The 24,998-nt window shown below is 33.4% G+C and overlaps 2 protein-coding genes and 1 non-coding gene across 3 annotated transcripts in view; 1 reads left to right on the top strand and 2 right to left on the bottom strand.

Moving 5' to 3' along the window:
- The window catches only part of LOC141393507 (uncharacterized), a 43,059-nt gene extending 41,072 nt beyond the window's left edge, over nucleotides 1-1,987 (bottom strand). The window contains exon 1 of the mRNA XM_073966531.1: nucleotides 970-1,987. Coding sequence (XP_073822632.1) covers nucleotides 970-1,868 — 899 coding nt within the window. The 5' untranslated portion in view covers nucleotides 1,869-1,987. The remainder of the gene's footprint in view (nucleotides 1-969) is intronic.
- Nucleotides 1-24,998, top strand: part of LOC141393508 (uncharacterized) — a 91,425-nt gene that overhangs the window by 23,412 nt on the left and 43,015 nt on the right. The gene's annotated exons all lie outside the window — the stretch shown is intronic.
- TRNAV-UAC (transfer RNA valine (anticodon UAC)) lies at nucleotides 9,726-9,798 on the bottom strand. The gene has a single exon. It is a non-coding gene; the product is annotated as a tRNA-Val (tRNA).

The following is a 24,998-nucleotide window of genomic DNA, read 5'->3' as shown; positions in this document are numbered from 1 at the left end:
TCGGTTCACTCATTTGAGTACCTCCCACACAAAATTTGGAAAAAGTATAGTTTAACAACTCCTCTCTGATCTTATTAATTTGTGACGCAGCAGGTTGCACTTGCGGCCCCTGTTACGACGTTGTAATTTTTTTTTTCGTGGGAAAGTCCATAATTCCTGAGATAATGACCCAAAAAGGTCCAGAAAATCCTACCGGCACCACCTAAACTGGCTAATGTGTAAAATAACTCTTTAAGAGAGAAATCGATTTAGCTCAAACTTTGTAAATTGAAAAGTAAAATTGTAATATTTTTAAATTCAGAAAATTAAGTACAAGATATTTAATTATATAGTCTGTAAGGAAAATATCCATAGACTAATAAAGAAAAAAAAATGTCCTACAGATTTGTATTAGGTCCGAATATGTACTACATCGGATCACTCCTATGGGTACACCCTACCCAAAGTTTGGAAAAAATGCACTCGTCTTGGATCATTCTGAATTTTGTTGCAACATGTAGTTTTTTGCGGCCCTTTTCATCCTGGAAAATTTTCCCAACAGCTAAAAAACCTACAGAAGTATTGTGTTAACTTTTTTTCTTCGGGTACGTGGCTGAGGGTATATCTCTGTCGGCTCAGCTGACTGATACTTTTTTACTTGTTCTCATGAAATTCAATATCCAGAAATTTTGGCTTTTTTTCACGATTATTTTTAGTTTTTAAATGTTGCGTTAAAAACTGACACGGCTATGACAATGTAAATATGTTGCAATATCACAAAAACACGGCTATGTAACAAACAGTTAGCCTGAGGTAAATGGAAAAAATCCATAGATAAGTGTTGTCATACACCTAAAAACATCGAAGGGTATATCCATAGATAGATATATCACAACACCTTTTTTGTTTTTTTTTTCTTTGTCATTTTCACATAAAACGCACCAAACTTTTTACTACGTGCTCATTTTATACAATAACAAAAACACTCACCTGTGTTTGTCGCCTGTTGGTGCCGATGTCATGCTTTGTAATTTACGATTTCCTTGTGAACCTTGTGTTGCCATTAAACTGCTACTTGATGCTTGTGCTACGGGCGATGGCGTTGCATAATGCCATTGTCTATAATACGAATCATATGGACGACTTTGTGATGATCTTGCCTGATCGGTGTATTGGTCATTTTGATAATCTTGAGGCCCTGGAAAATCTTCACGAGAATCATCATCGTATTGTGGCCTATAATAACCACTGTCATCATTCGAATAATCGCCATTAACAGAATCATCGTAGTAGGGTTGTTCTTCGTGAGAACCTTGTTCATATGGTACTGGAGCTGATTGTCTATAGGACAATGGTGCCTCTTGATCTGTCTTAGAATATACGACAACGGGTGTTTGCTCCTCATAGTAGGAGTTATTCTTATTATTCACATTCGTCGCTGTACTATCTCTAACATCTCGAACTTTTCTCTCCAATTTCTCCGTAGGTTGTTCTGGTACTTCTGTATGTTCGGGAACTTCTGTTTGTTGTGGAACTTCTGTTTGTTCTGCAACTTCCGTGTGTTCCTCAACTTCTGTGTGGTCTTCAACTTCTGTTTGTTCCTCGACTTCCGCTGCTATGGCTTTTAAAATTTCCTCTTTATTTTCTTCTAAAGCTTCCACATTAACCAAAACAAATTGGTTATTTGTTGGAACATGTTTTCCATGTGCACCGGGACCTTTGTGTGTAATGGTATTGAGGATAATTCGTATTACCGAAGGCGTTTCATCCTCCACAGATTTCACCTCCAAAATGGTAAATGTACACAAGGCTGTAATAAATATCAACGTAATGGACCACATAAGCCAATGGCAAGCCCTAGATGTAAAAAACTCTTTGTAATTGGTCATTTCGTAAGTTATTTTATTTTTCGTTTGGTTAAATAATAATTTTATACAGATATTCGATTTTTCACTTCAGAACAGAAAAAGCGGCGCGTGCCGTATTGTTTCGTTACAAATCACAGACTATTTGAAAAGTGCTTTTGGAAGTCAAGTATAATTCTTGGCCATTTCTTTTCTATTTCCAGCATCACCTCAGCAATGTGTGAAATTTCGAAGATTTGGATAAAGCGAAAGAAGTTATGATAAATAAAGAAAATCCAAAACTGGGGCATATTGTGGACCTATTGGTTTTATCATGTATCTTCAATTAGAGCAATCGTAGTAAGTAAGTATAGGTGATGAGAGAAAGAGACATACGAGTATACAACTGCACATGTATTAACTGTAATGTGGGGAAATGTGTGTGTTTAATGCTATTCCACTGATCCAGTTTAAATCATGAACATCAACAGCAACAATTTGGGGCATTCTTGTGATTCCGATGCCAACTAAACCCTAGCAATTATCACCTTTCTTTCAATGGAATGTGTTTTCCATTTACACATACAACCGTATGTATGTACATAAAGCCCAATGATATACATTTTTTAAGAAAAATCTAGTTCTGTTTTGTTAAAGTGAGCCAAAGTAAATAAGTATTCATATATTCACACATACACAAATATGCAAATATCTTTATTAAACTGCTAAAAAATAATTATTAGAAAAGGTGAAAGTTGTCTTCGTAGATGAAAGTGTGTGGCCCTAAAACATTTCAATCAGAAACTGGTTCAAGTCTGTTTGACGATAATGCTGCACTTTGTACTAGTTTGAATTATTGATCTAACAATAGACGCAGTGCAATATTGTCAACCCGTTGTATAGACATTCTGGAACGTCGGATTTCACCTATCTCTGAGACGAAAGCGAAAACAATTTAAAAGGAATCTATGTTTAGAAAACTTGGAAACATTTATGAACTTTGAATGTAATACGAATTTTAACTGTTTTGCAGTATTTTACTTTATACATTTGTCAAGAAATCTGTCGTTTATGTAAAAAAAATTTTAATTTTTATATTGTCGGTTATGTAGACAAAGTTTTTATTTTTTATAATCCATTAAAAATTAATAATTTTTATTTGTTACATGATTGATTTTGGTGTTGGCCCAAAAGTTTATACATATCTATATGAAATATGAAAAAATCAGAAAATTGCATGTGAACCTATCTTTATCTTTATTTCGGGCACTGTCTCGACGAGCTAGGTCGATCTGGCTATTTGGGTCTGGCAGTCTTCCGACTGTCCATCTAAACTTTGTAATCACGCTTCAAGTCGGACTTATGTATGTGGATGCAAAGTCAATGTTTTATTGTTATGCGAATATATCGGCTTCTAGTAGGGGTATTCCAAAAGTAAAGCTTGGCAATGGGGGAAGAAAAAATACCTTTACAATGATGCAAATTAGGTTGGCGTACATACAATTTTTCCATTTTTTGATTTGAATTATAATGACGAATATCCCAGCTTTTGGTTGGGCGCATTTCAACAAAAGTTACCAATATTTGCCTTTCTTGCAAAAACGACCAAACAGAACTACAAATAATAACCCATTACACCATACAAACAGCTATATAACACTGTGCAATACAATATAACACTGTGCAACATTTTTACGGTGATCTTGTGCAAACAATTCGAACTGAGGATTTTTTGAAAGTACAGACCCAAACGACAAGAAACCGTAGTTGGGTTTTGTTGTGTCAGATCCAGCTCGGATTTTATGGCCCCATCTAAACATGGTTAAATATTGAGTTTTTAAAGAAATTCGCGGCTATATCTCTGAAACAAAAGCGAATCTTCTTCTGACCTCTGAAGCAAATTTGTAGATAAGGACATGAGTACAATATTTGGAGAAATAATGAACTCGAAAAACTACATTTATTGCCTCAAATTTCAAAATATATGCAAAAATACCACAATTTTTATACATTTCGCACCGTATCCCAAAACCGTTAATTTTTTCTGAATATTTTCTTCTGGAAAAATATTCCCTGGAATGTAATACACAACTCTTCAGAACATGTCATTGTTGTAGAATGCCTCTATCCCGTTGTTTTCAGTACATTTTTCTACGATGATTTAATAAAAATGTCAATAATGTAGTGAAATCCGAAATGCGAGAATAAACTGTTGGTGTGAACTGTGTTTGAAATACGTGTTGTAAAAGATATGAAGCAAAATACCGCTGAAACAACATAAAGTAGAACTGTATTTGGAAGATTTTTGCAAAAGGTTACTTGGTTCAACTCCCAATAGTTTAGCCGATACTGACCAGAATTTCAGCAATTATGTAAAATTTTCTATATTTTATAGATTTTGCTATGGCATCAAAATCTATAAAATATAGAAAATTTTACATAATTGAGTTTTTCTTATGTGGTTTCTTCAAAAGATAAGTTCTACTAGTTTAGGGCTACAATATTGCTAAGGACAGCAAGGCCAAATTCCTATTCGTTTCTGAGATAAAGGCCTGATAATGCAAAAAAGTGTAGATTTAGCCCGGTTTAGATGAGGCCATAAAATCCGAACTGGATCTGACAGGACAAAACCCAACTAGGGTTTTTTGTAGTCTAAATATGTACTTTCAAAAAATCCATACCAGAAGTTGTTTGCATTTTCAGTGTTGCATAGTGTAATACAAGCGAGGCCTACTTTCACTATCAGCCATGCTGTGTGCATAACTAGTGTGTAGCAAAGCCTTTAGTCAATACTCAAAATCTTGAAATTTTCCTCCAAAAATTTATTTATTTTAAATTTTTCTTTGTTCCTTCACAAACATTAGCTCTGTTCCTTTACGTGCAAGAATCTTCAAGTTTTACTTACTACTTTTTAACTGAAAAGCGTTCCTTTACTTCAGACACCTAACAATTTATATGGGAGCAGTTTACGACTTTTACTACTTTTGCCGGTTTTACCATTTCCAAAAGTAAAGGAACAGACCAATTATTATTTGTTTCTTAAAATCAAGGCAAATTTATATAAGGTATATGCATGAATTACAACAACTAACAAATTTACAAAAATAACATTGTTGTTATTGAAAATTAATTGTCAAATACCCTAGACAGACGGCAGAGTTAATTTGCATTAAAAATTCCTTAATTTGAATTAACTTTTTACCCTGACAGACGATAGTTTCTGCATTTATGAAACAGCTGTTTGTGTTGTTTGTTTGTATCCAGCAGACCATTTCATAAAGTTTTACAAAATTTCGCCAAAATATGCGAAACAAATATGCTTTCTACCATTGACTTTTTCACCACGATAATGCAAAAATAAATGTAATTTATTCACGATATTTTTCAGTCTTTTTAATATTAAAAAATGTCGCAAAACTCTAAAGGAACATTTGAAGAAGATATTATTTTCGATAGAATTGGTATGTTGGGTAATGAAATGCTTGTGAAAATAAAAATTTTAAAAATAGATTTGACAGAAGGTGCGAAAAACGATTAGCTGCTATTCTATTCGAGAAAGACTACTACTTATTTGAAAGAAACGCGAAAAATTGTGATTTGTTTTCCTTTTTGATTTTCTTAAACATGGAAATTTGACAAAAGACAATTGATTTTCAATGCAAATTGTGTCTCAGAGCATGAATATGCTCTCTCTCCTACATGAATATGGGCTCTCTTTTACAGCATTGCCATATTGAAATACCTAAATACAGTTTAAATTTCCTTTTATTTTGTGCATTAAGAATGTGGATAATGCACGAATTAATTTGAATTAAGGCAGTTAATGCAAATTAACGCTGCCGTCTGTCTAGGGTAAAAAAAAATATTGAATAATAGGGTCGTTCAAAATTTTATTTCAGGAAGACATAAATACATTTTGAAAATCCTCTAAAATAGAACATATTAGAATCAAAATTTAAATATAACGCATTCAGAACTCTCATAGGTAATTTTTGTTACACGTTTAGGATGAAAAGCAGTATTTTATGGTAACAAATTTCGAAGTTTCAAATTTCATGAGTAGACCCTATTACATTTTGAAAACTAAATTTGCAAAAACAGTAAAAACACAGCTGTTTGTCACTTCTATCTTATATAAATATGCCTTGCTTACTCTTGTGCCAGACTCTGAAAATAACACATGAAAATATTTTAGCTTTTAAGAGAGAGCGGAGGTGAAGGAGCTCCATTTCTCCCTTCTTACCCATAAGCTCAAAACATTTTCATGAAAATTTTCATAGTCTGGCACAAGACTTAAAATTGTATATTGACAATTTGAAAATAAACACTATTCAAACCGACTGATGGGGGTTCATTTTAAAATCAAAACTGTTTTGATTTTCATCAGTCTTGAAAAACACACACATTAGGCCGGGGCGATTTGTATGGAAGGAAAAAAATGTTAACGAGCGCCTCGAGTTTCTGATTCTTGGGATTATACTAAGCAAAAAAGTGTACTAGACCATATGTTTAAAGTGAAAATCGAGCCCCCGGATTTGACTTGAAGTTTTTTTATCCAGGTTTTTTGGATATTTTCGCATATAACAGCCAAACGATTGAGATTTTCGATCCAACACAAAGACAAAAGTTGTAACCTAGACAATGATTAAGAACTCTCTAGTACATCTCAAAAGCATTGGAATGTTCCTACAGGCAGTTTTAGCCTAGAGAAAGTGAAACATTTTCGGAAAATATCGATAAATGACAGTGTACTACAAAATGGAAATCAAACTCAGTGGGCGGAAAATTACTTTTGGAGATGCAAGCCCTTGGTGAGCATACTAAGAACCCAAAAGGAAATGCCCACCATAGATCAAGTTTCTAAGATATTGCGTGATTAATGTTTTAATTTTGGCCCCTTAATTTGTGAGAAAATTTATATCTCTGTTTAGCGTTACTGTAGTTTCATTTTGAGATTACATGTCTTCTGTCAAATCGATGAACCCGAATCTTTTCGTACAACATTTCATCCTTCTAACTCCTTTCATGTAATTTTCAAAAAAACAAATTTAAGTCAAAAGTACAGCTAATTAAAACCGATAACACTAAAATTTTTAAAAATATTCCGTTGTTGTTTTTGTTTTGCACTCCCCATTCTCAAGGATCAGTCAATATTGTTGTTATCCCACTACTACCTCGATTTGCGTCAGCATATAAATTGTAGATTTTATTTCGATTTGCTTTACTGATTCGATTTTTTTGTTTCGAATCATTACTGAATCGATTTACGTTATTTAATCATGAGTATGATAAAACTGTCACACATGTTTTTATCAATTGTTGTCGGTAACTTAAAAAATGAGTTAAAGATTTGCACTACGAGATAGATAGAAAATCAAAACCAGGGAAAAATGCTTCTACACCAAATTCTAGGTTTATACATTTTCAACGGTTAAAGGAAAAGTTTCTCATCTACAAGTATCGAATCTGCGGAAAGATTTGAAGCTAGTCGAGAGTGGTTTGAAAAGTTTAAATCGAGAGCAAATCTGAATAATATTACATTAAAAGAACGACCACCATTTATCGCAGATATTGCAGCCGCGAAAGAAGTTGCAGGTGTAGAAGAATAAGACATTCATGCGTTCTTAACGTCTCACGACGAACTAATGACCAACGAAGACTTATTTTCCAGTGACATGGCACATGTATTAGAAGTGGAATCGCTTGAGGCTCATTGAGCTTTTTCATTCAGGTATTAATGCTTTGCTTAAGCTATTTTTGGTAAAAAATGAAAGGCAAAGGGCAACCCAGTGTGAATATTTCTCGGTCATACTTTAGTCTTTTGCCAGAAGTGTTCTCTTCTTATATTTTTATTATGTCAGAAGAAAGCCAGAAAAATTAGAACAATTTTAAATTTAAAAAATTTTGGAACCAATTAAAAAATTCTTCACATAAACATATGGAAAAACATGTTTCAATTTGCGTTGTTTCGTATTGCATTGGAGTTCGTCGGAACCAATCGTTAACGCAAATAGAGGTATTAGTGTAATTAAATTGATGCGTGATCATTGATTTGTTGCTTTTGATATGCGCAACACTGTATGTACATATGTATGTACATATATGTATGTAATGATTAGACAGCGGAATTTTATAGAACCCCTATTTTTGGTCCGATTTTGGGACTGGGCATATTTTTGGCTTCTGATTAAATTGCAATCGAAACAAAAAATTATGCAAAATGCATAAATTTTTGCATATGCAAAATTTATGCATTTTACATATTTTCTTATGCAACAAATATTTCAATAATAGGTACAAACATGTTTTTGTGTACAATTTTTCTGTTTAAAATTCTCTTCAGACAAGTCAATAAAATAGAGAAATGTATAACCACAGCCACAACCTTCAAAATACCGAAAATCGGGAGGTATCGTTCTATGGGGGCTATATGAAGGCCTGAATCTAATCCGCCAAATTGTAGGTCGAAAGTTTTTGCTCCCAACTTTCTTTTTTAATACCAACTTTCAGCCATTTCAGCGGGATATTAAGGCGACAACCTTCAAAATACAGGAAATCGGGAGGTACCCTTATATGGGGTATATATGAAGACGTGCACCTATACCGACAAATTTCAGGTGGAAAGTTTTATACCCCCAACGAAGACTAAATGCCAAATTTCAGTCATTTCGGTGGGATATTGAGGCCACAACCTTCAAAATACCGAAAGTCGGGAGGTACCGTTCTATGGGGGCTATATGAAGACGTGAACCTGTGCCGACAAATTTCAGGTGGAAAGTTTTGTACCCCCAACGAAGACTAAATGCAAAATTTCAGTCATTTCGGTAGGATATTGAGGCCACAACCTTCAAAATACCGAAAATCGGGAGGTACCGTTCTATGGGGGCTATATAAATACGTGGACCTATACGGACAAATTTCAGGTGGAAAGTTTTATACCCTCAACGAAGACTAAATACCAAATTTCGGTCATTTCGGTGGGATATTTAGACCACAAATCCTTGAATATATTTTTGCATATTTTTATTTTATACAAATATGTAAAAATATGTACGATATGCAAACTATACAAAAATTTCTGGGCCTAATTCGTTTTATTTTGTAATAAAACGAGTTTCTGCCTAATCAGATTTTCTCTACGATCATCCTAACCATATATGCATTTGCATAGGATTCCGCTGTCTAGTAATGATATGATGATCAAATTTCTGAAAAACAAAACGTTATGTTATTTTGGTTATGTTGTGTGACTTTTAAGCTTTTTTTCAGTTATAACCTCTTATAGTAACTTCAAAAATTTACCAAAGAGCTGAAAAATAAAATAAATTAACATAATTTTGTGCGGAAGGCTTTTTATCGAATCGCCCTATAATTAAGATTTTAACTAATATCAAATATACAAAATATGATGCATAGATGTGAGGTTGTAATAAAGACAAAACCCTAACGTACATATTTCCAAAATACCAAAACAAATCTCAACCCTACACCCCAACACTGACCATAATTTCAAAATTTTGCTTGCTGTGGACAATCTACAAAACCCTTTATCAAATCATAGACAAACACCATCGATTGCAATTTGCGTCTGATTTTTAATGAAATAATCTGTAGATGCGCACAATATACATATTTCGACACCATGTGATTTAGATATGAGGCAATTCAAAACGAATAATTTTAGATTCTTAATGTCTTCCAATTTTTGCTGAGAACTGTACAGTTATTTCCCAAAATTGAACTGTACAGTTATTTCCCAAAATTGAAAAAGTACAGGTTAATACTCTGAACGACAATATTAATACATAAATATTACAAAAGTCGAAAATGTGTTTTAAAAATAAAACACTGTAAATATTTTAAATTTCAGCAAAATTCGGATAAATTCTATTGCAGACTTAGCACCCCGGGTGAGATTCGAACTCACGACCCTAAGTGTGTAAAGCTTATGCGCTACCAACTGCGCCACCGAGGCCAATCCGTATATAGCAATCATACACATATAAGAATTCATAACAATATAATTAGCTTGCTTGTTAAACAAAAACAACAACTACGTAATGTGCGGTCAGATAAGAATGAAAAAAGCAAACACACAACAGAACAAATGACCAAACAAGCGCTAAACGATTTCATTCATCTACCTAATAAACGATAAATGAATGAAGCGTAAAAAATCAGAGGCGATGCCAAATATAGACATCACACAACAAGAGAGAATCAAATAACCCAGTTGTTCAATAAATAGCAATTGTCTACTTTGACATAGGCATGTAACTAGTTACTCATTGATCCTAGTTACTTTACACCCAAAAATGGCACACAAAATAGCCTATAGCCCGCTTTTGTCACTGGAAAGGAGGCAAGGAACTATCATGTTAATTCACTAGTTACAGGTAATGCGGCGTGTAATATATTGCCATTTTATAGACTACCGATGGATAGTGTAGTAGACAATGTTTCTCTCTTGTAATCTCTTTTCAACATTATTTCTTTTTTTTAACAAAATAGAAAAAATATTCTGTCATTTTGTTTGTTTATTCATAATTAAAAAACTTATTGATGCGTTTGTTGTGAAAAAAAATTAAGATGCAAAAAAGAACGTGTTACCAGCTAAATCAAAAGAAGGATGAATAATTTAAGAAGAATATTTACAATATATACAAATGTGGTAAGTATTGATACATATCTTGACACAATTCACTATCGCGTAATTTCATTAAACTTCTATACATTTCATTTCAGAAACTTTTGAATGATCTAAAGGACCCACGAGAAAAACATTACAAGGACCATATAAACATAAGTCGCTGTATCAAGTAGTCATACACTAGTTCCAGCATCAAGGATCAAGATCTATATGTATACAAGATTATATTGTCCTTTGTAAAATATTTGCACTCCATGTATTAAAATAAAGTGTGACTAATGCATATATGCATTAACCCATTATCTGACTTCAAGTTACTAGTAGTTTTGGCTATCATTTCTGACTACCGATTGACTGGTTACTCGTACTGCACTGAGGAGACAATTGCCTTTCACACGACTATCGAATTGGGTGGTTACTGGTAATGCGGTGAGGGGACAATTGCCTTTCACATGACTATCGAATTGGGTGGTTACTGGTAATGCAGTGAGGGGACAATACACCCCTTCCTATGACATCCCCATGTTAAATTCACCAGTCTATAACATTGCGAGTAGATTGGGTGGTAACTAGGGGTGTTTACCAGTAGCCAGCAAAATTGCTAGTTATTCCCTAGTTACCCGAACAACTGGGTAATATCGAAAAACTCATTCTCAATTATACTAACACAGTTAGACAACAAATGTATTGTAAATACCTACCAAAATTGTAAAAAAAAAATCATAATAATTGTTCGTTAATGGCATCAAATTATGTAAAAAGTATATGACCTTTTGTGCAAATTTCTTGCTATTGGTCCTCTAAACAATATTCCGTCAAAATATACAAAATTTATTTGCAATTTATAACAAATATGGACTAAAAAAATAATTACCTACTCCTTTTAGGTGACAATAAATGTATTGCAAAGGGAAAAGCAGTACTATAAAACTAATCATTTTTGCACACTTTTGTAGTTATTATGCATTTTTATGACTTTTGCGGCTAATAATGGACTAACAGTATTGAATGTGATAAAGTTCAGTGATAAAAAAAGCCGTCATGGAATGTCTTCATACGGTAAAAGACGCTTGAGACCATATTAACAATAAACAATGACTCAATATGTATTGTCGAATAATGGACCAATGCAAAACAGTCCGATTTTGGCTTTGAAAACATCAAAATACTTCTGGAAAGTATAGGGAAAATAGACCCTCAGTGCAGTATTTTTAAATGACCTGCAACAGGGCTCTACTTACTCTTTCAATAGTATTGGAATGACTTCATTTTTACTAAATGGATAGATATTACCCTCTGCTATCATAATAAATCTCAAAAAGTGCGCCAAATCCAATAAAACCCAACAAATATGGAAATTAAACCCGTTCTGGAAAAGCTGGAATACCGAATTTTTGGGTAGTACATTCCACACCAAGCAAAAAAGTATGCGAAATCGGGTTCACGGACATAATAATGATTGGGAAGACATTCCCACTGAGTAAAAGGGATCCAGAACATGCCGAGCCTAAATTTCGGGTTAACTGAGCTCATTAACACTCTCAAATGAATGTCCAAAGTGGATAAACAACTTATTAAGGAATACTACTTTGGTAATTCTCCAAGAAAGCATAGATTAGGTAATTTTTGCAATTCTTTTATTGTCACCCCCAAGTAGTAGATAATTCTTATTTTAGTCCGCATTTGTTATAAATCGCAAAAAAACTTTGTATATTTTGACGGAATATTGTTTTGAGGAGCAATCACAAGAGATTTACACAAAAAACCTATAGTATAGTATATAGTATAAACGAATAATTAATATGAAATTGGTTACAATGTAGAGTTGTATAGTTCATGAACGAACTAGTTCAATTGAACGATTCATTGAAAAGAGCGTATGGATCAGTCGATATAGTTCATTATAGTTCAAAAGCTCACTGAGCGCCGACCGAAAGATCCACGAAGAACGAACAACGAACGATGCAAAATTTAGTTCAGCATGCCATTCACATATGAATAAAGTGACGCCGTCCTCTGTGATAAGTGATGCCTTCGTAATGTAATGAGTTCTGTTTATGTTGTTGGTCAATGTGAAGTGTCGAATCCATTACATATTCAATGTGCCTTGTTTTGGATAGAAAAAGGAAAAAAATAAAAAGAAACATACACACACAAAGTTTTTTTCGCAGTGGTAATTTCTACACACATACACAACATAATTACAATTTTTTCGAAGGACGCTTTTTTTTAACTGCAAAGTTAATCATTCTTTATGAATGGAATAAAAATATATACATATATGTAATTTTTTGTATTTTAGTTATGCTATTCTAATGTTTGTTCCTATTTGGTGCATGTATGTGTTTTTATCCAGCGAACCGTTAAGAGCCCATGAACGATTCTGATCCGAATGATTCAACTGGATAGTGAACTATGAACTAGATTACTGAACTAGTTCAGTTAAAAGAGCTGATATATTGAACTAGATCTTTCAAATGAACTAGATTGTACAACTCTATTACAATGTTGGTCTTTGCAATACATTTGTTGTCTAACTATGTGTGGTATACGGTTATGAAGATAATAGGTTTTTAGTTCGAAAATACTCGCTTCAGATAAGGAAAGATCTAAATAAATATTGAAAACAATATAATTTCTTTTAAATAAATTTCATTCTTTCATCACATTTCATCCAATAAATATCGAAATAGCCTTACGGCCCCTGTGGTTAATCAGTAGTTTAACCTACAGTTCCGAACAAAATTTTTAATACACCAATCAAAATACAAGCGTTTTAATTATAAATGTTAAATTACTCGTAAAGCAGTACAGTTTATAAAAATGTGTGTGTTTTAATAGTCTGGCGTAATCCCATTGTTTTTGTTTTAATATTTTAAAAAAATTTGGAGAAAATTTGACATTGTGCGCCAAGGGGTTTGACGGTATTTTTACGATTTTATCCAAATTTTCCAGCTGATTTGGCTGTGATTTGCATTTTAAGCTCTGAGTGAACAAAACAGCTGCTTGCAAAAAATGTTCAATATAGGTCTACGTTTAGGTATAGCCGCCATATAAAGTTAAATCCCGATTTTCGGTATCTTGACAATAAATTAATAGTAATGATATTAAAAAATACCAGAAGAAGTCATTTACAACAAATTTATTTTTGAAGGAAGTTAGAGAACGAATTATGACTATGATTTTCTTTTCGTAAGAACTTTGTCAATGCCATCAACTATAGGTTTAATTTTGGAAATCGTGCATTTACCTCAATTCAATTTTTGCGCAACAAATGTGCCTCGTATCCCCGTATTACATATTGATGAGTTTTTGTTTATGATTAGATCACATCTAAAATATAAGGTGAATTGATAAAGAACGCCTGCCTCACTTTGTGCGTGAGGTTTTTTAATCAAATCACATTATATTTAAGTTTTTATCTAATTTTAAATATAATTTTTTTTGAACAAAAGTTGTTGGTGTGCCAATGATTTTATTCAGCACTGTATGAATTTCACCATCATCCTCCATAATATCTTAAGACCATACAATCTCCTTTTCCATTTCTTATGAAGTTTCATTTATCCACAACGAATGAAGAAATTAGTAACCTTCTTAATGCAAATTGCGTTTTCAGCTACAATCTGAAGACAATATAAAGTGCATAGAAACGAGGGTGGTAATAAAAGTCTATTAATGCTATTAGCATCTATATGGAACTGAATTGACATCGAATATATGCACGATAGTTGCTGTAATCATACTCAAAATAATGTATTTCGTATTTTAATTGTATTTTTATTGCCGCTATTTGACATTATAACATCCTCGTATATTTAGTCAACTGTTGGAGCATTTCTAATTCTCATTGCAATCATAATAATCTAAAGCAAAACGATAACTAAAAATATACATTGTTGAGAAGCTCATAAAATAAAGACATATAAACGTCAAGAGCTTATGCAAAATGTTTCTCCTCTCTCAAAGCATACATAGATTATAGAAATACTACACATTGTCTACATTATTCCGTAGAGAATAGTGTTGTATGTTACGGCTTTAGAAATCGGGTTTCCAGATAGCATTGTATAATATGGATATATGGATTTACGCAAGAGTTAAAGTGAATTTAGAAATAGATCCTTGACAATGACGTCATGCTACAACGCTATCTTAACAAATTTACTGAGCCATGGTGAGTAAGAAAGATTATATGGCCAATTTTGTATAGAACAATAATAAGTATCGGATTAAGCAAGCAAAATAAGACTAAAATATGATTAGATTAAAATGTGGTATGAAAAAATCTTAGTATAAAAATGAACTGGGACCCAACATTTTTGTTATTACGATCATAACTCATTTGACAAAACAATCTTCCCCCAAGTGCATAATATTCGATTAATTCTATCAAGATATCTACATCACTACTTTCTTCCAAAATATAAAATATACATATGAAAGATAGTTAGGTAACAAGTTCTCTTGGTAAAAAGGAATCATCGTTACGTAAGATAGAAACCATTGCAAAAAAAGGAAACTAGCAACTATGTGAACGTTCAAGTTGGGAATGTGTCCTGGCCGTACTTGTTGTTCTTGAAGTTGTTGTTGTTGTTAGTCTAATCGTAAGTGTTATCTGGTACGAGTACTACAAGACACATGATACAGATACTTAAATATACGATTTCCCCATACACAAACATATGCAAAAGATACAGATGGCAAAACACATCGACTACAACAAATACAGAGTCATGTGATTTCGTACACGAAAGTTTCTTCAAGATTTCTTCTCGTTTAGTTTGTGTCGAGTGTCTTGTTTTCCTGTATGAAAAATATCCAAATACTAGTACTAGAAAATTGTGTAATTCTTAAGGGTGCCATAAATGTTACATATGTACCCAATATACATATATGTTACATGTATGATAAAAAAAAAACAAGTAAGAAAGGCGTTATGTTCGGCTGGGCCGAACTTTTTATACCCTGCACCACGAACTGTATTGAAGTGAATAGGAACAATTAGTTTAATTTAATTTGATGAAAGTACTAAACTCTTCCTTTTGTTGCAGGAGTAGTACATACAGCCCATATGGGTCGTCATTGTTGTTCTTTCCAAAGCATGGACTAATATTTTCAATTTTTATAAAACGTTGCCCTGCACCGATAAATTTCTGGAGGAAACTGTAACTCCACCGAAGACTAAATACCAAATTTTAGTCATTCCGGTTGAATAATGTGGCTAAAACTTCCAAACTGTGGAACAATAACGGAAAAATTCAGGTGGAAAGTCTTATACCACCAACGAAGACTAAATATTAAATTTCCACCGTTTCGATGGGATATTAATGGCACAACCTTCAAAATACCAAAAATCGGTAAGTACGCTTCTGTCGGGGTTATCTGAAGACATGGACTTTTACTGAAAATTCTCTTCTGCAATATTTTATACCCGCATAGAAGTCTAAATACCAAATTTTAATCATATCGGTGGTATATTGAGGCCACAACTTTCAAAATACCGAAAACCGATAGGTACGGTTCTATGGGGGCTGTGTGAGTCCACAACTTTCAAAATACCGAAAACCGATAGGTACCGTTCTATGGGGGCTATCAGAGGTCGTCGACCTATACCGACAATTTTCAGGTGGAAAGTTGTAAACCCCCAGCATTAATCTTCTACCAAATTTCAGCCATTTTGGTGGGATATATGTATAGGCCACAACCTTCAAAATACCAAGAATCGGGAGGTACCGTTCTCAGGAGGCTATATTAAAGCCTGGACCTATACCGACAAATTTTAGGTGAAATGCTTCATACCCCTGTCAATGACTTAACACCAAATATCAGCCATTTCGGTGGGGAATTGAGGCCACAACCGTCAAAATAACGAAAATCGGGAGGTACACTTCTATGGCGACTATATGAAGACATAGGCCTATACCTACAAATTTCGTACTCCCAACGAAGACTAAATACCAAATTAAACCCATTTCGGTGGGATTTTGAGGCCACAACCTTCAAAATACCGAAAATTGGGAGGTACCGTTCTATGAGATCTATATGAAGGCGTGGACCTATACCGACAAATTTCAGGTTGAAAGTTTAGCACACAAAATGTCAACCATTTCGGTGGGGATTTGAGGCCACAGCCTTCAAAATACCGAAAATCGGGTGGTACTGTTCTATGGGGGCTATATGAAGGCGTGGACATATACCGACAAATTTCAGGTTGAAAGTTTTGCACCCAAATTTCAGCCATTTCGGTGGGATATTAGGGACACGACCTTCACAATACCGAAAATCGGTAGGTACCGTTCTGTGAAGGCTATATGTAGACGTGGACCTATACCGACAAATTTGAGGTGGAAAGCTTTGTACCCCCAACGAAGATTAAATGCTAAATTTCAGCCTATTCGTCCATTTTTGAAGGCTAAAACCTTCCAAATACCGAACATCGGGAGGTATCGATATCTATGGGGGCTATAACAAAACATGGGCCGATACTGACAAATTTCTGGTAGAAAGTTTTGTAGTCCCACACAAGACTAAATACCAAATTTCAGCCATTTCGGTGTGATAATGAGGCTAAAACCTTCAAAATACCGAATATCGCGAAGTTTTGTAGCCCCAAAAGAGACTAAATGCCAAATTTCGGCCATTTCGTTGAAATACTGAGGCTAAACCCTTAAAATTATCGAAAATCGGGAGGTACCGTTCTATGGAGCTATATCAAAACGTGGACCTGTGCTGACAAATTTCTGGGGGCAAGATTTGTAGCCCTAAAAAGGACTAAATACCAAATTTCAGCTACTTTGGTGTGATAACGAGGCTAAACCCTGCGAAATGCCGAAAATCGGGATTTACCGTTTTATGCGGGTATGTCAAAAAGTGGACATATACCGACAAATTTCTAAGGGAAAATTTTGTAGACCCGAAAAAATACTAAGTACCAAAGCACGCTGATCAAGAATATATATAGTTTGTAGGGTCTAAAATTATTATCTCGAGTAATTACAAACGGAATGACAAACTTAATATACCCCCATAGTATGGTGAGGGTATAAAAAATGACAAAAAATGCAGAGTGTTTGAAAAATAGTTGAAATGCTTACGATAGTTATAAGATGTGACCTACTAACCTAATGCAATAATTTAATTGATTCATTTATTAAATATCATCTGTGGTGGAATATGTAATTACTTTCTTCTTTACCGACAAAAATCGGTAGGAATTGAAACGCAAAATTTTGAATTAAAACTTTAAATACCAACATAACATACCAAGAATATTAGGCAAAAACAATAGTTATGGACGCTTTAAAGTTTCTATGCCATTATTTGTGAGATTTTAATTAATTGTGCTGTATGACCTAAGGAGATTCTATTGAAAAAGTTATATCTAATAAAAAAGCGAATAATTAATATCGGCTGATGTGTAGGACTTCGATAGATACGAGTATAACTTTTTCAATAGAATCTCCTTAGATCATATAGCTCGATTAATTAAATTAATTAAAATCTCATTGACTTTTACTTCGCACTTTATAGACAAGTTGTTGTCCTTCAATATTGCTCCCTACTTTTCCATTTTTATTTTTTCATTAAGTACATACATTAATTTTAATTATTTAACACTTTCAACAGCTGGAGCCCAGCCTAAAGGCATACTATAGCAACATAGGTACATACACGCAGAAAAATTTATGTGGGACCGGTTGCAAACAAATTAATGTTTGGATCCAAACATAATATGTTTGGGTCCAAACAAATATATGTTTGCAACATTTTGTAACATATCTCAATTTGATATGTTTGGGTACCAACATATTTTTTATGTTAGAACATTTTTTTCATGGGTGGAGAGAGGATGTTTGTCAACGAGAGTAATAACAGTGCTCTCGCGGCTGTGGGTTGCTGTTTTATAATGAAGAGTTGTGTGTATTGTATAATAGATGACGTAGAAGCGAAGAAGGGGGCTTTGGTGGCGTGTATGCGACAAACTCGTGTGTTTCTTGTTTTGTTGTTGTTAACCAACTTAGGAGGAGAAGAAGAAAAGAAGAAATTATATGAATTATATTTTATTTCTTTCTTCAGTGTTTTAGATGCCTTTGTAGAGTCAAGACGGTAAAGTGAGTGAATAAATCAGTGTTTTGTGTTTTCTTAAAGAAATTGTGCTTTTTAGTAAATTAAATGCCCAATACATTTTATAATTGAATAGGAAAGTTGAATGGAATTATATTATTGGACAAGGAAGAAATCGCATATAATATTGGTAATTACATACATACTTATGTATATTTGAAATATGGCATATCCATATTTATTTATTACATTACATAATCATTTGATTCTAGATGCCGATTCCCCGCTGATGATTTCAACTATGAGGACAATTTGTTTTATTTCACAACAAAGGAGAAGCGTTCAACTACGTTTCTATATATTTTTTTCTTTTTAAAAGTGTGACTATTTACAAATTATTTCAATCAGTTTTTCTTTTATTAAATTGTGTTATGTATTTCTTTGGAATTTTGTATGTACCTATGTGTTTGTTGTTCTTTTGCCTTCCAATAAACAACCTCAACATTTGTGTGTATACTATGGACATAGCCAGTGAGTTCTTACTGAGAGCAAGTGAGCACACATTTTAAAGTGTTTTACATTGAATTTTACGCTCCCTTGCTCTTAGTAAGCGCTCACTGGTGCATGTGTTTGTTTTTCTTTGTGCCTTTTGGGTTTGTATTTTTTTGCACCCAAACATATAAAATGTTTGCACCCAAACATAAAATTGTTTCCACCCAAACATAAAATTGTTTGCACCCAAACATAAATATCTTTGCACCCAAACATATATATGTTTGCATCCAAACATATATATGTTTGCACCCAAACATATATATATGTTTGCACCCAAACATATATTTGTTTCCACCCAAACATATATATGTTTGCACCCAAACATATATTTGTTTCCACCCAAACATATATTTGTTTGCAGACCCAAACATATATTATGTTTGGGACTGTTGCAAACATATATATGTTTGCTGCAAAATATGTTTGGGACATATGTTAGAGAGGCCGATTTTTTTTTGCGTGTACATACGAGTATTTATATTTTTGCGGTTTCATTAGCCTAAATGCACATGACTGTTTCGCACGAAATTTTTAAGTTACAAATCTCATTTATGAAAAATGGATTTCATATTGCATTTTAACGTCAGTTAATTAAATTATGCGTCAATTCTTGTAGCTGCACAAGAGAAAAAATAGATGAAAATCAACAATATCACCACATGCAAAAACCACAAAGTTTTATTAAAATCAACACCTCTCTACAAATTTGAACATACATACATACAAATGTACAGATGTATGTATACATGTATTGCAATAAACTAAGAGAATTTGATACAGCAAGCAAGCTTACGGCATTATCAGACATCTACATTGAACAAACTCCACGTTCTCATACCCCAAAAGTGTGCTATAAAATAAAAGTGAAACGAACTAAACTGCAAATGTATTGCCTAAAGCAAACATAAAAAAATAGCTGAAAACCAATTAGTTTTTACTCAACAGAAACAGCAACGCCTTCCAAATAACTGCAAACACGTAAAACAAAACCACAAGCAGCAGCAGAAACAGAAATAGCAGTTTTGAAAACGAATAAAATTAACAGATTCTAGGGAATACATATTTTCATTGGCTATATTAAATTTTGTACTGCTTGTTATTTTATGATATTTAAGATTTCAAAATTCCGCAAATCGTCCTGCAGCTACACAAATTAGTTGTTTATAAAATATTCAAATCATCTTTGAAATTCTGGATTTATAAAATTTCAGAAAATGTGAAGTAACTCTTGTATTTAAATCTAATACGCTTAATAGCCTCAAGATATGCTCTGTTTGATGGTATTTAGCAAACAAATCCTGTTCATCATTTTGTATCTGGTTAGAGTGGATAGGATAACATTATATTGCCAATCAGATTTTCTATAATGTTGGTTCATTTTTCGCATCAAAACACTCACATACGACTGTGGGCAACAAAATCATGCCTGAGCATTATCAGTCAGATTGTATGCAGCATTTGCTTTGCTTCACACTGGCAAAAATTGTGTTCTCTGTTGTTTTAAATGTGGAAAAGATTTTGTTTTGTCAAAGGCCCCAAAGGCAGAGCGTAAACCATGATAAAAGTCAAAACTAGACAACGAAGTGGAAAATGTGAACAACATTTTCTACTTAGTGTTAGAGCATTTAGACATGGATGAAGATAAGCATGTTTCGAAATGTCGCTAATATCAAGACAATTACAAATATGTACATATTTTTGACACTAACGCTGTCATAGCTTCCTCGCAAAAAGTCAACTGTTTACAAAACAGTTTTGCGAAAGAGAATGACAAAGTATTTTTGCAACGTGAATATCTCCAATGTTTTAGTAAACATTATGTGATCCCGTTTTTGGATCCGCAGACTTATGCAACACTGCACTATAGGTAATTTGGCCTGTTTTTGAGGCAAAAATTAATAGCGATGGACTTATGGGCTTTTTATATATTTTTGATGCTTTATATGCAAAAGTAAGATAAAACAAAGAATTACACAGTAAAATTCGGATATAGCGAACATCGGTTATAAGGAACTACGTTTATAGCGAACAAAGTTTTGTGTTTCCAACGAATTTTTCTTAATATTTGTACACACATTAAACTTCTAAAAACGACCACGATTATAACAAAAAAACTGGTTACCCCACGAGTAGAATTTTTTCCAACTTGTTAGGATTTACAGGCCCGCTTTAAAGTAAGTTTAAAAGTAAGTTCTAACAAGAATTTTGCAGATGAACACGTTTATAATGAGCGCCGGATTTAACGAACAAATTTTCTTTTCCTACCCCCATTCTCATTTTACCCATTTTTTTCGTCCCAACCCAATGAACGCGGTTAAAACAAAAGAAAAAGGATTATAATGAACTAAAATATGATCCACCAAAAGATTTTTATAAACATTGATATGTTTAAAATATTGATTCGCGAAGAGATCTGTATAAATATTATTTTTTTAAAAGGACCAACTAAATCACGCAATCATGATCCCTAGTTAGAACGTATTACGGCTATAATTAACAAAAATGTTGACCACAGCACATCTGTATATTTTTACAACAGACGGTGTATATTTCTTAAACAAAATGACTTTTTAGTTCAAATCAGATGCTCTTTTGTGTCCTTCACCAAACAAAAAATGTAAAAAAAAATATTTTTTCTGCAAGGAGGACACCTTCAAAATAGTGATATAACTTAAAAAAACGCAAAAAATCGTATCTTGGTAATTATGTGTTGATTCAGGACCCTTTGCTGAAGATATTCCCTGTGGGAGAATTTCAGACAAAGTTGGACAATCTTCTATCTATATATATAAAAGAGCAGTGAGGTGAGGTATTCACTGACTGACTGACTGACTGATTCATCACCGCCCAGACGAAACCGCTGAAGCTAGAAAGTTGAAATTTTGGGTGTATGTTGCTGTTGGTGTGTAGGGGTGAGATAAGGCTGGGTTTTTGGAAATTCGACCCAGAAGTGTACGAAACGTACTAAAAGGTACTAAATATGGTACCCTTTGTATTAGGCAAACGGTAAGAACTAGAATTCTGGAATTTGGAACGAGTGTAACTGATGGAAATCTAGAAAGATGTACCAAAGGGTTTTTGGAAATTCGACCTCTAAGTGTACGAAAAGTACTAAAACTTACAAAATTTAGTACCAATTGTGTATTTTGAACGGATATAGCTAGAATCATGGAATTTGGTATGGAAATCAAGGTTGGGAAGTGGAGTTGATGTAATTAAATGGTTTTGGAAAATCGTACTAATGTGTACGAAAAGTACTAAATGATACTAAATTTAGTACAAATTATATTTGGGTGAACGGATAGAGCTGGAATTCTGAAATTTGGAATTAAGATCACTGTTGAAGTGTAGGAGTTAGACATGAGGGTGATTTTGGAAATTCGTACTTATGTGTACGAAAATTACTAAATGGTACTAAATTTAGTACAATTTGGTTTTGGGTGAACGGATAGAGCTGGAATCTTGAAATTTGGAATTAAGATTACTTTTAAAGTGTTGGATTGACAAATGAGGGTGGTTTTGGAAAATAGTACTTTTGTGTACGACAATTACTAAATGGTACTAAATTTAGTACAATTTGGATTTTGGGTGAACGGATAGAGCTGGAATCCTGAAATTTGGAATTAAGTGTAGGATTGAGACATGAGGGTGATTTTGGAAATTCGTACTTATGTGTACGAAAAGTACTAAATTTAGTACAATTTGGATTTGTGTGAACGGATAGAGCTGGAATCCTGAAATTTGAAATTAGGGTCAATTGTGGAGAGTAACAAAGAAAGGTTTTTGGAAATTCGAACTATAAGTGCACGAAATGTACTAAATGGTACAAAATTTAGTACAATTTGGATTTGGGTGAACGGATAGAGCTGGAATACAAACATTTGGAATGAGGGTCACTGATGAAGAGTAACAATGAAAGGTTTTTGGAAATTCGAACTATAAGGGTACGAAAAGTACTAAATGGTACTAAATTTAGTACAATTTTGAATTGTGTGAACGGATTGAGCTGGAATACAGACATTTGGAATGAGGGTCACTGATGAAGAGTAACAATGAAAGGTTTTTGGAAATTCGAACTATAAGTACACGAAAAGTTCTAAATGGTACTAAATTTAGTACAATTTAAATTTGGGTGAACGGATTTAGCTGGAATCCTGAAATTTGTAATGAGGGTCACTGATATAGAGTAACAAAGAAAGGTTTTTAGAAATTCGAACTAAAAGTTCACGAAAAGAACTAAATGGTACTTAATTTAGTACAATTTGGATGTGGGTGAACGGATAGAGCTGGAATGAGGATCACTAATGAAGAGTAAAAATGAAAGTTTCTGGAATTCGAACTATAAGTGTACGAAAAGTAATAAATGGTACTAAATTTAGTACAATTTGGGGTTGGGTAAAAGAATAGAGCTGGAATCCTGAAATTTGGAATTAAGGAAAGGTTTTTGGAAATTCGAACTATAAGTGCACGAATAGTACTAAATGGTACAAAATACAATTTTGATTTGGGTGAACGGATTGAGCTGGAATACAGACATTTGGAATGAGGGTCACTGATGAAGAGTAACAATGTAAGGTTTTTGTAAAGGTTTTATAAGGGTACGAAAAGAACTAAATGGTACTAAATTTAGTACAATTTGGATTTGGGTGAACGGATAGAGTTGGAATCCTGAAGTTTGAAATTAGGGTCACTGATGGAGAGTAACAAAGAAAGGTTTTTGGAAATTCGAACTACAAGTGCACGAAAAGTTCTTAATGGTACTAAATTTAGTACAATTTGGATTTGGGTGAACGGATTGAGCTGGAATCCTGAAATTTGTAATGAGGGTCACTGATGGAGAGTAACAAAGAAAGGTTTTTAGAAATTCGAACTATAAATGCACGAAAAGTACTAAATGGTACTAAATTTAGTACAATTTGGATTTGGGTGAACGGATAGAGCTGGAATCCTGAAATTTGGAATGAGGATCACTGATGAAGAGTAAAAATGAAAGTTTTTGGAATTCGAACTATAAGTGTACGAAAAGTAATAAATGGTACTAAATTTAGTACAATTTGAGTTTGGGTCAAAGAATAGAGCTGGAATCCTGAAATTTGGAATTAAGGTCACTGATGGAGAGTAAAAAGAAAGGTTTTTGGAAATTCGAATTAAAAGTATACGAAAATTACTAAATAGTACTAAATATAGTACAATTTGGATATGGGTTAACGAATAGGGCCGGAATCCTGAAATTTGGAATGGGGGTCACTGATGAAGAGTAAGAAAGAAGTGCCAAAGGTCGAAATGTCCTAAATGGTAGTGAGTTTAGTATGATTTGGATTTGAAGAGCTGGAATCCTGAAATTTTGAATTGTTGGAATATAGAATTGAGATATGGAGGTAGCTTTAGAAAATCATACTAATGTGCACGAAGCACAATTTGTATTTGCGTAAACAGATTACTGTTGGAGTGCAGGATTGAGGTAGTTTTGGAAATTCGTACTTATAGAAAAGTGCTAAATGGAACTACATTGGCTATAAATTGGGTTTAGGTGAACGGATAGAGCTGAGATATGAAAGTACATTTTGGAAATTCGTGTACGAAAAGTGCTAAATGGTACAAAATATGGTACCTTTTGGTATTTGCTATATGGTATAGAATTTTGCACAATTTGTGATTTTGTAAAGGGTAGAACTGGAATTTTGAAATTCGGTATTAGATTAGCAATTGGTGTTTAGAGTGTAGGTAGGGAGGAGGTTTTGAAAATTCGAACTTATTTATACAAAAAGTACTAAATAGTACTATAATGGGTTTCAGAGGAACGGATAAAGCTGGAAAAGTGAATTGGGGTTAGGATATAAGTTGAATATAAGGAAGTAATTTTTGAAACGTTTACCTATGTGTACGAAAAGTTGGGTAACATG

The sequence above is a fragment of the Musca autumnalis genome, unplaced genomic scaffold, assembly GCF_047663935.1.
Source record: "Musca autumnalis isolate F117 unplaced genomic scaffold, ASM4766393v1 scaffold_2, whole genome shotgun sequence".
Taxonomy (NCBI): domain Eukaryota; kingdom Metazoa; phylum Arthropoda; class Insecta; order Diptera; family Muscidae; genus Musca; species Musca autumnalis.
Note: the sequence above shows the minus strand (reverse complement) of the source record. Positions and strands in the feature narration are given on the sequence as shown.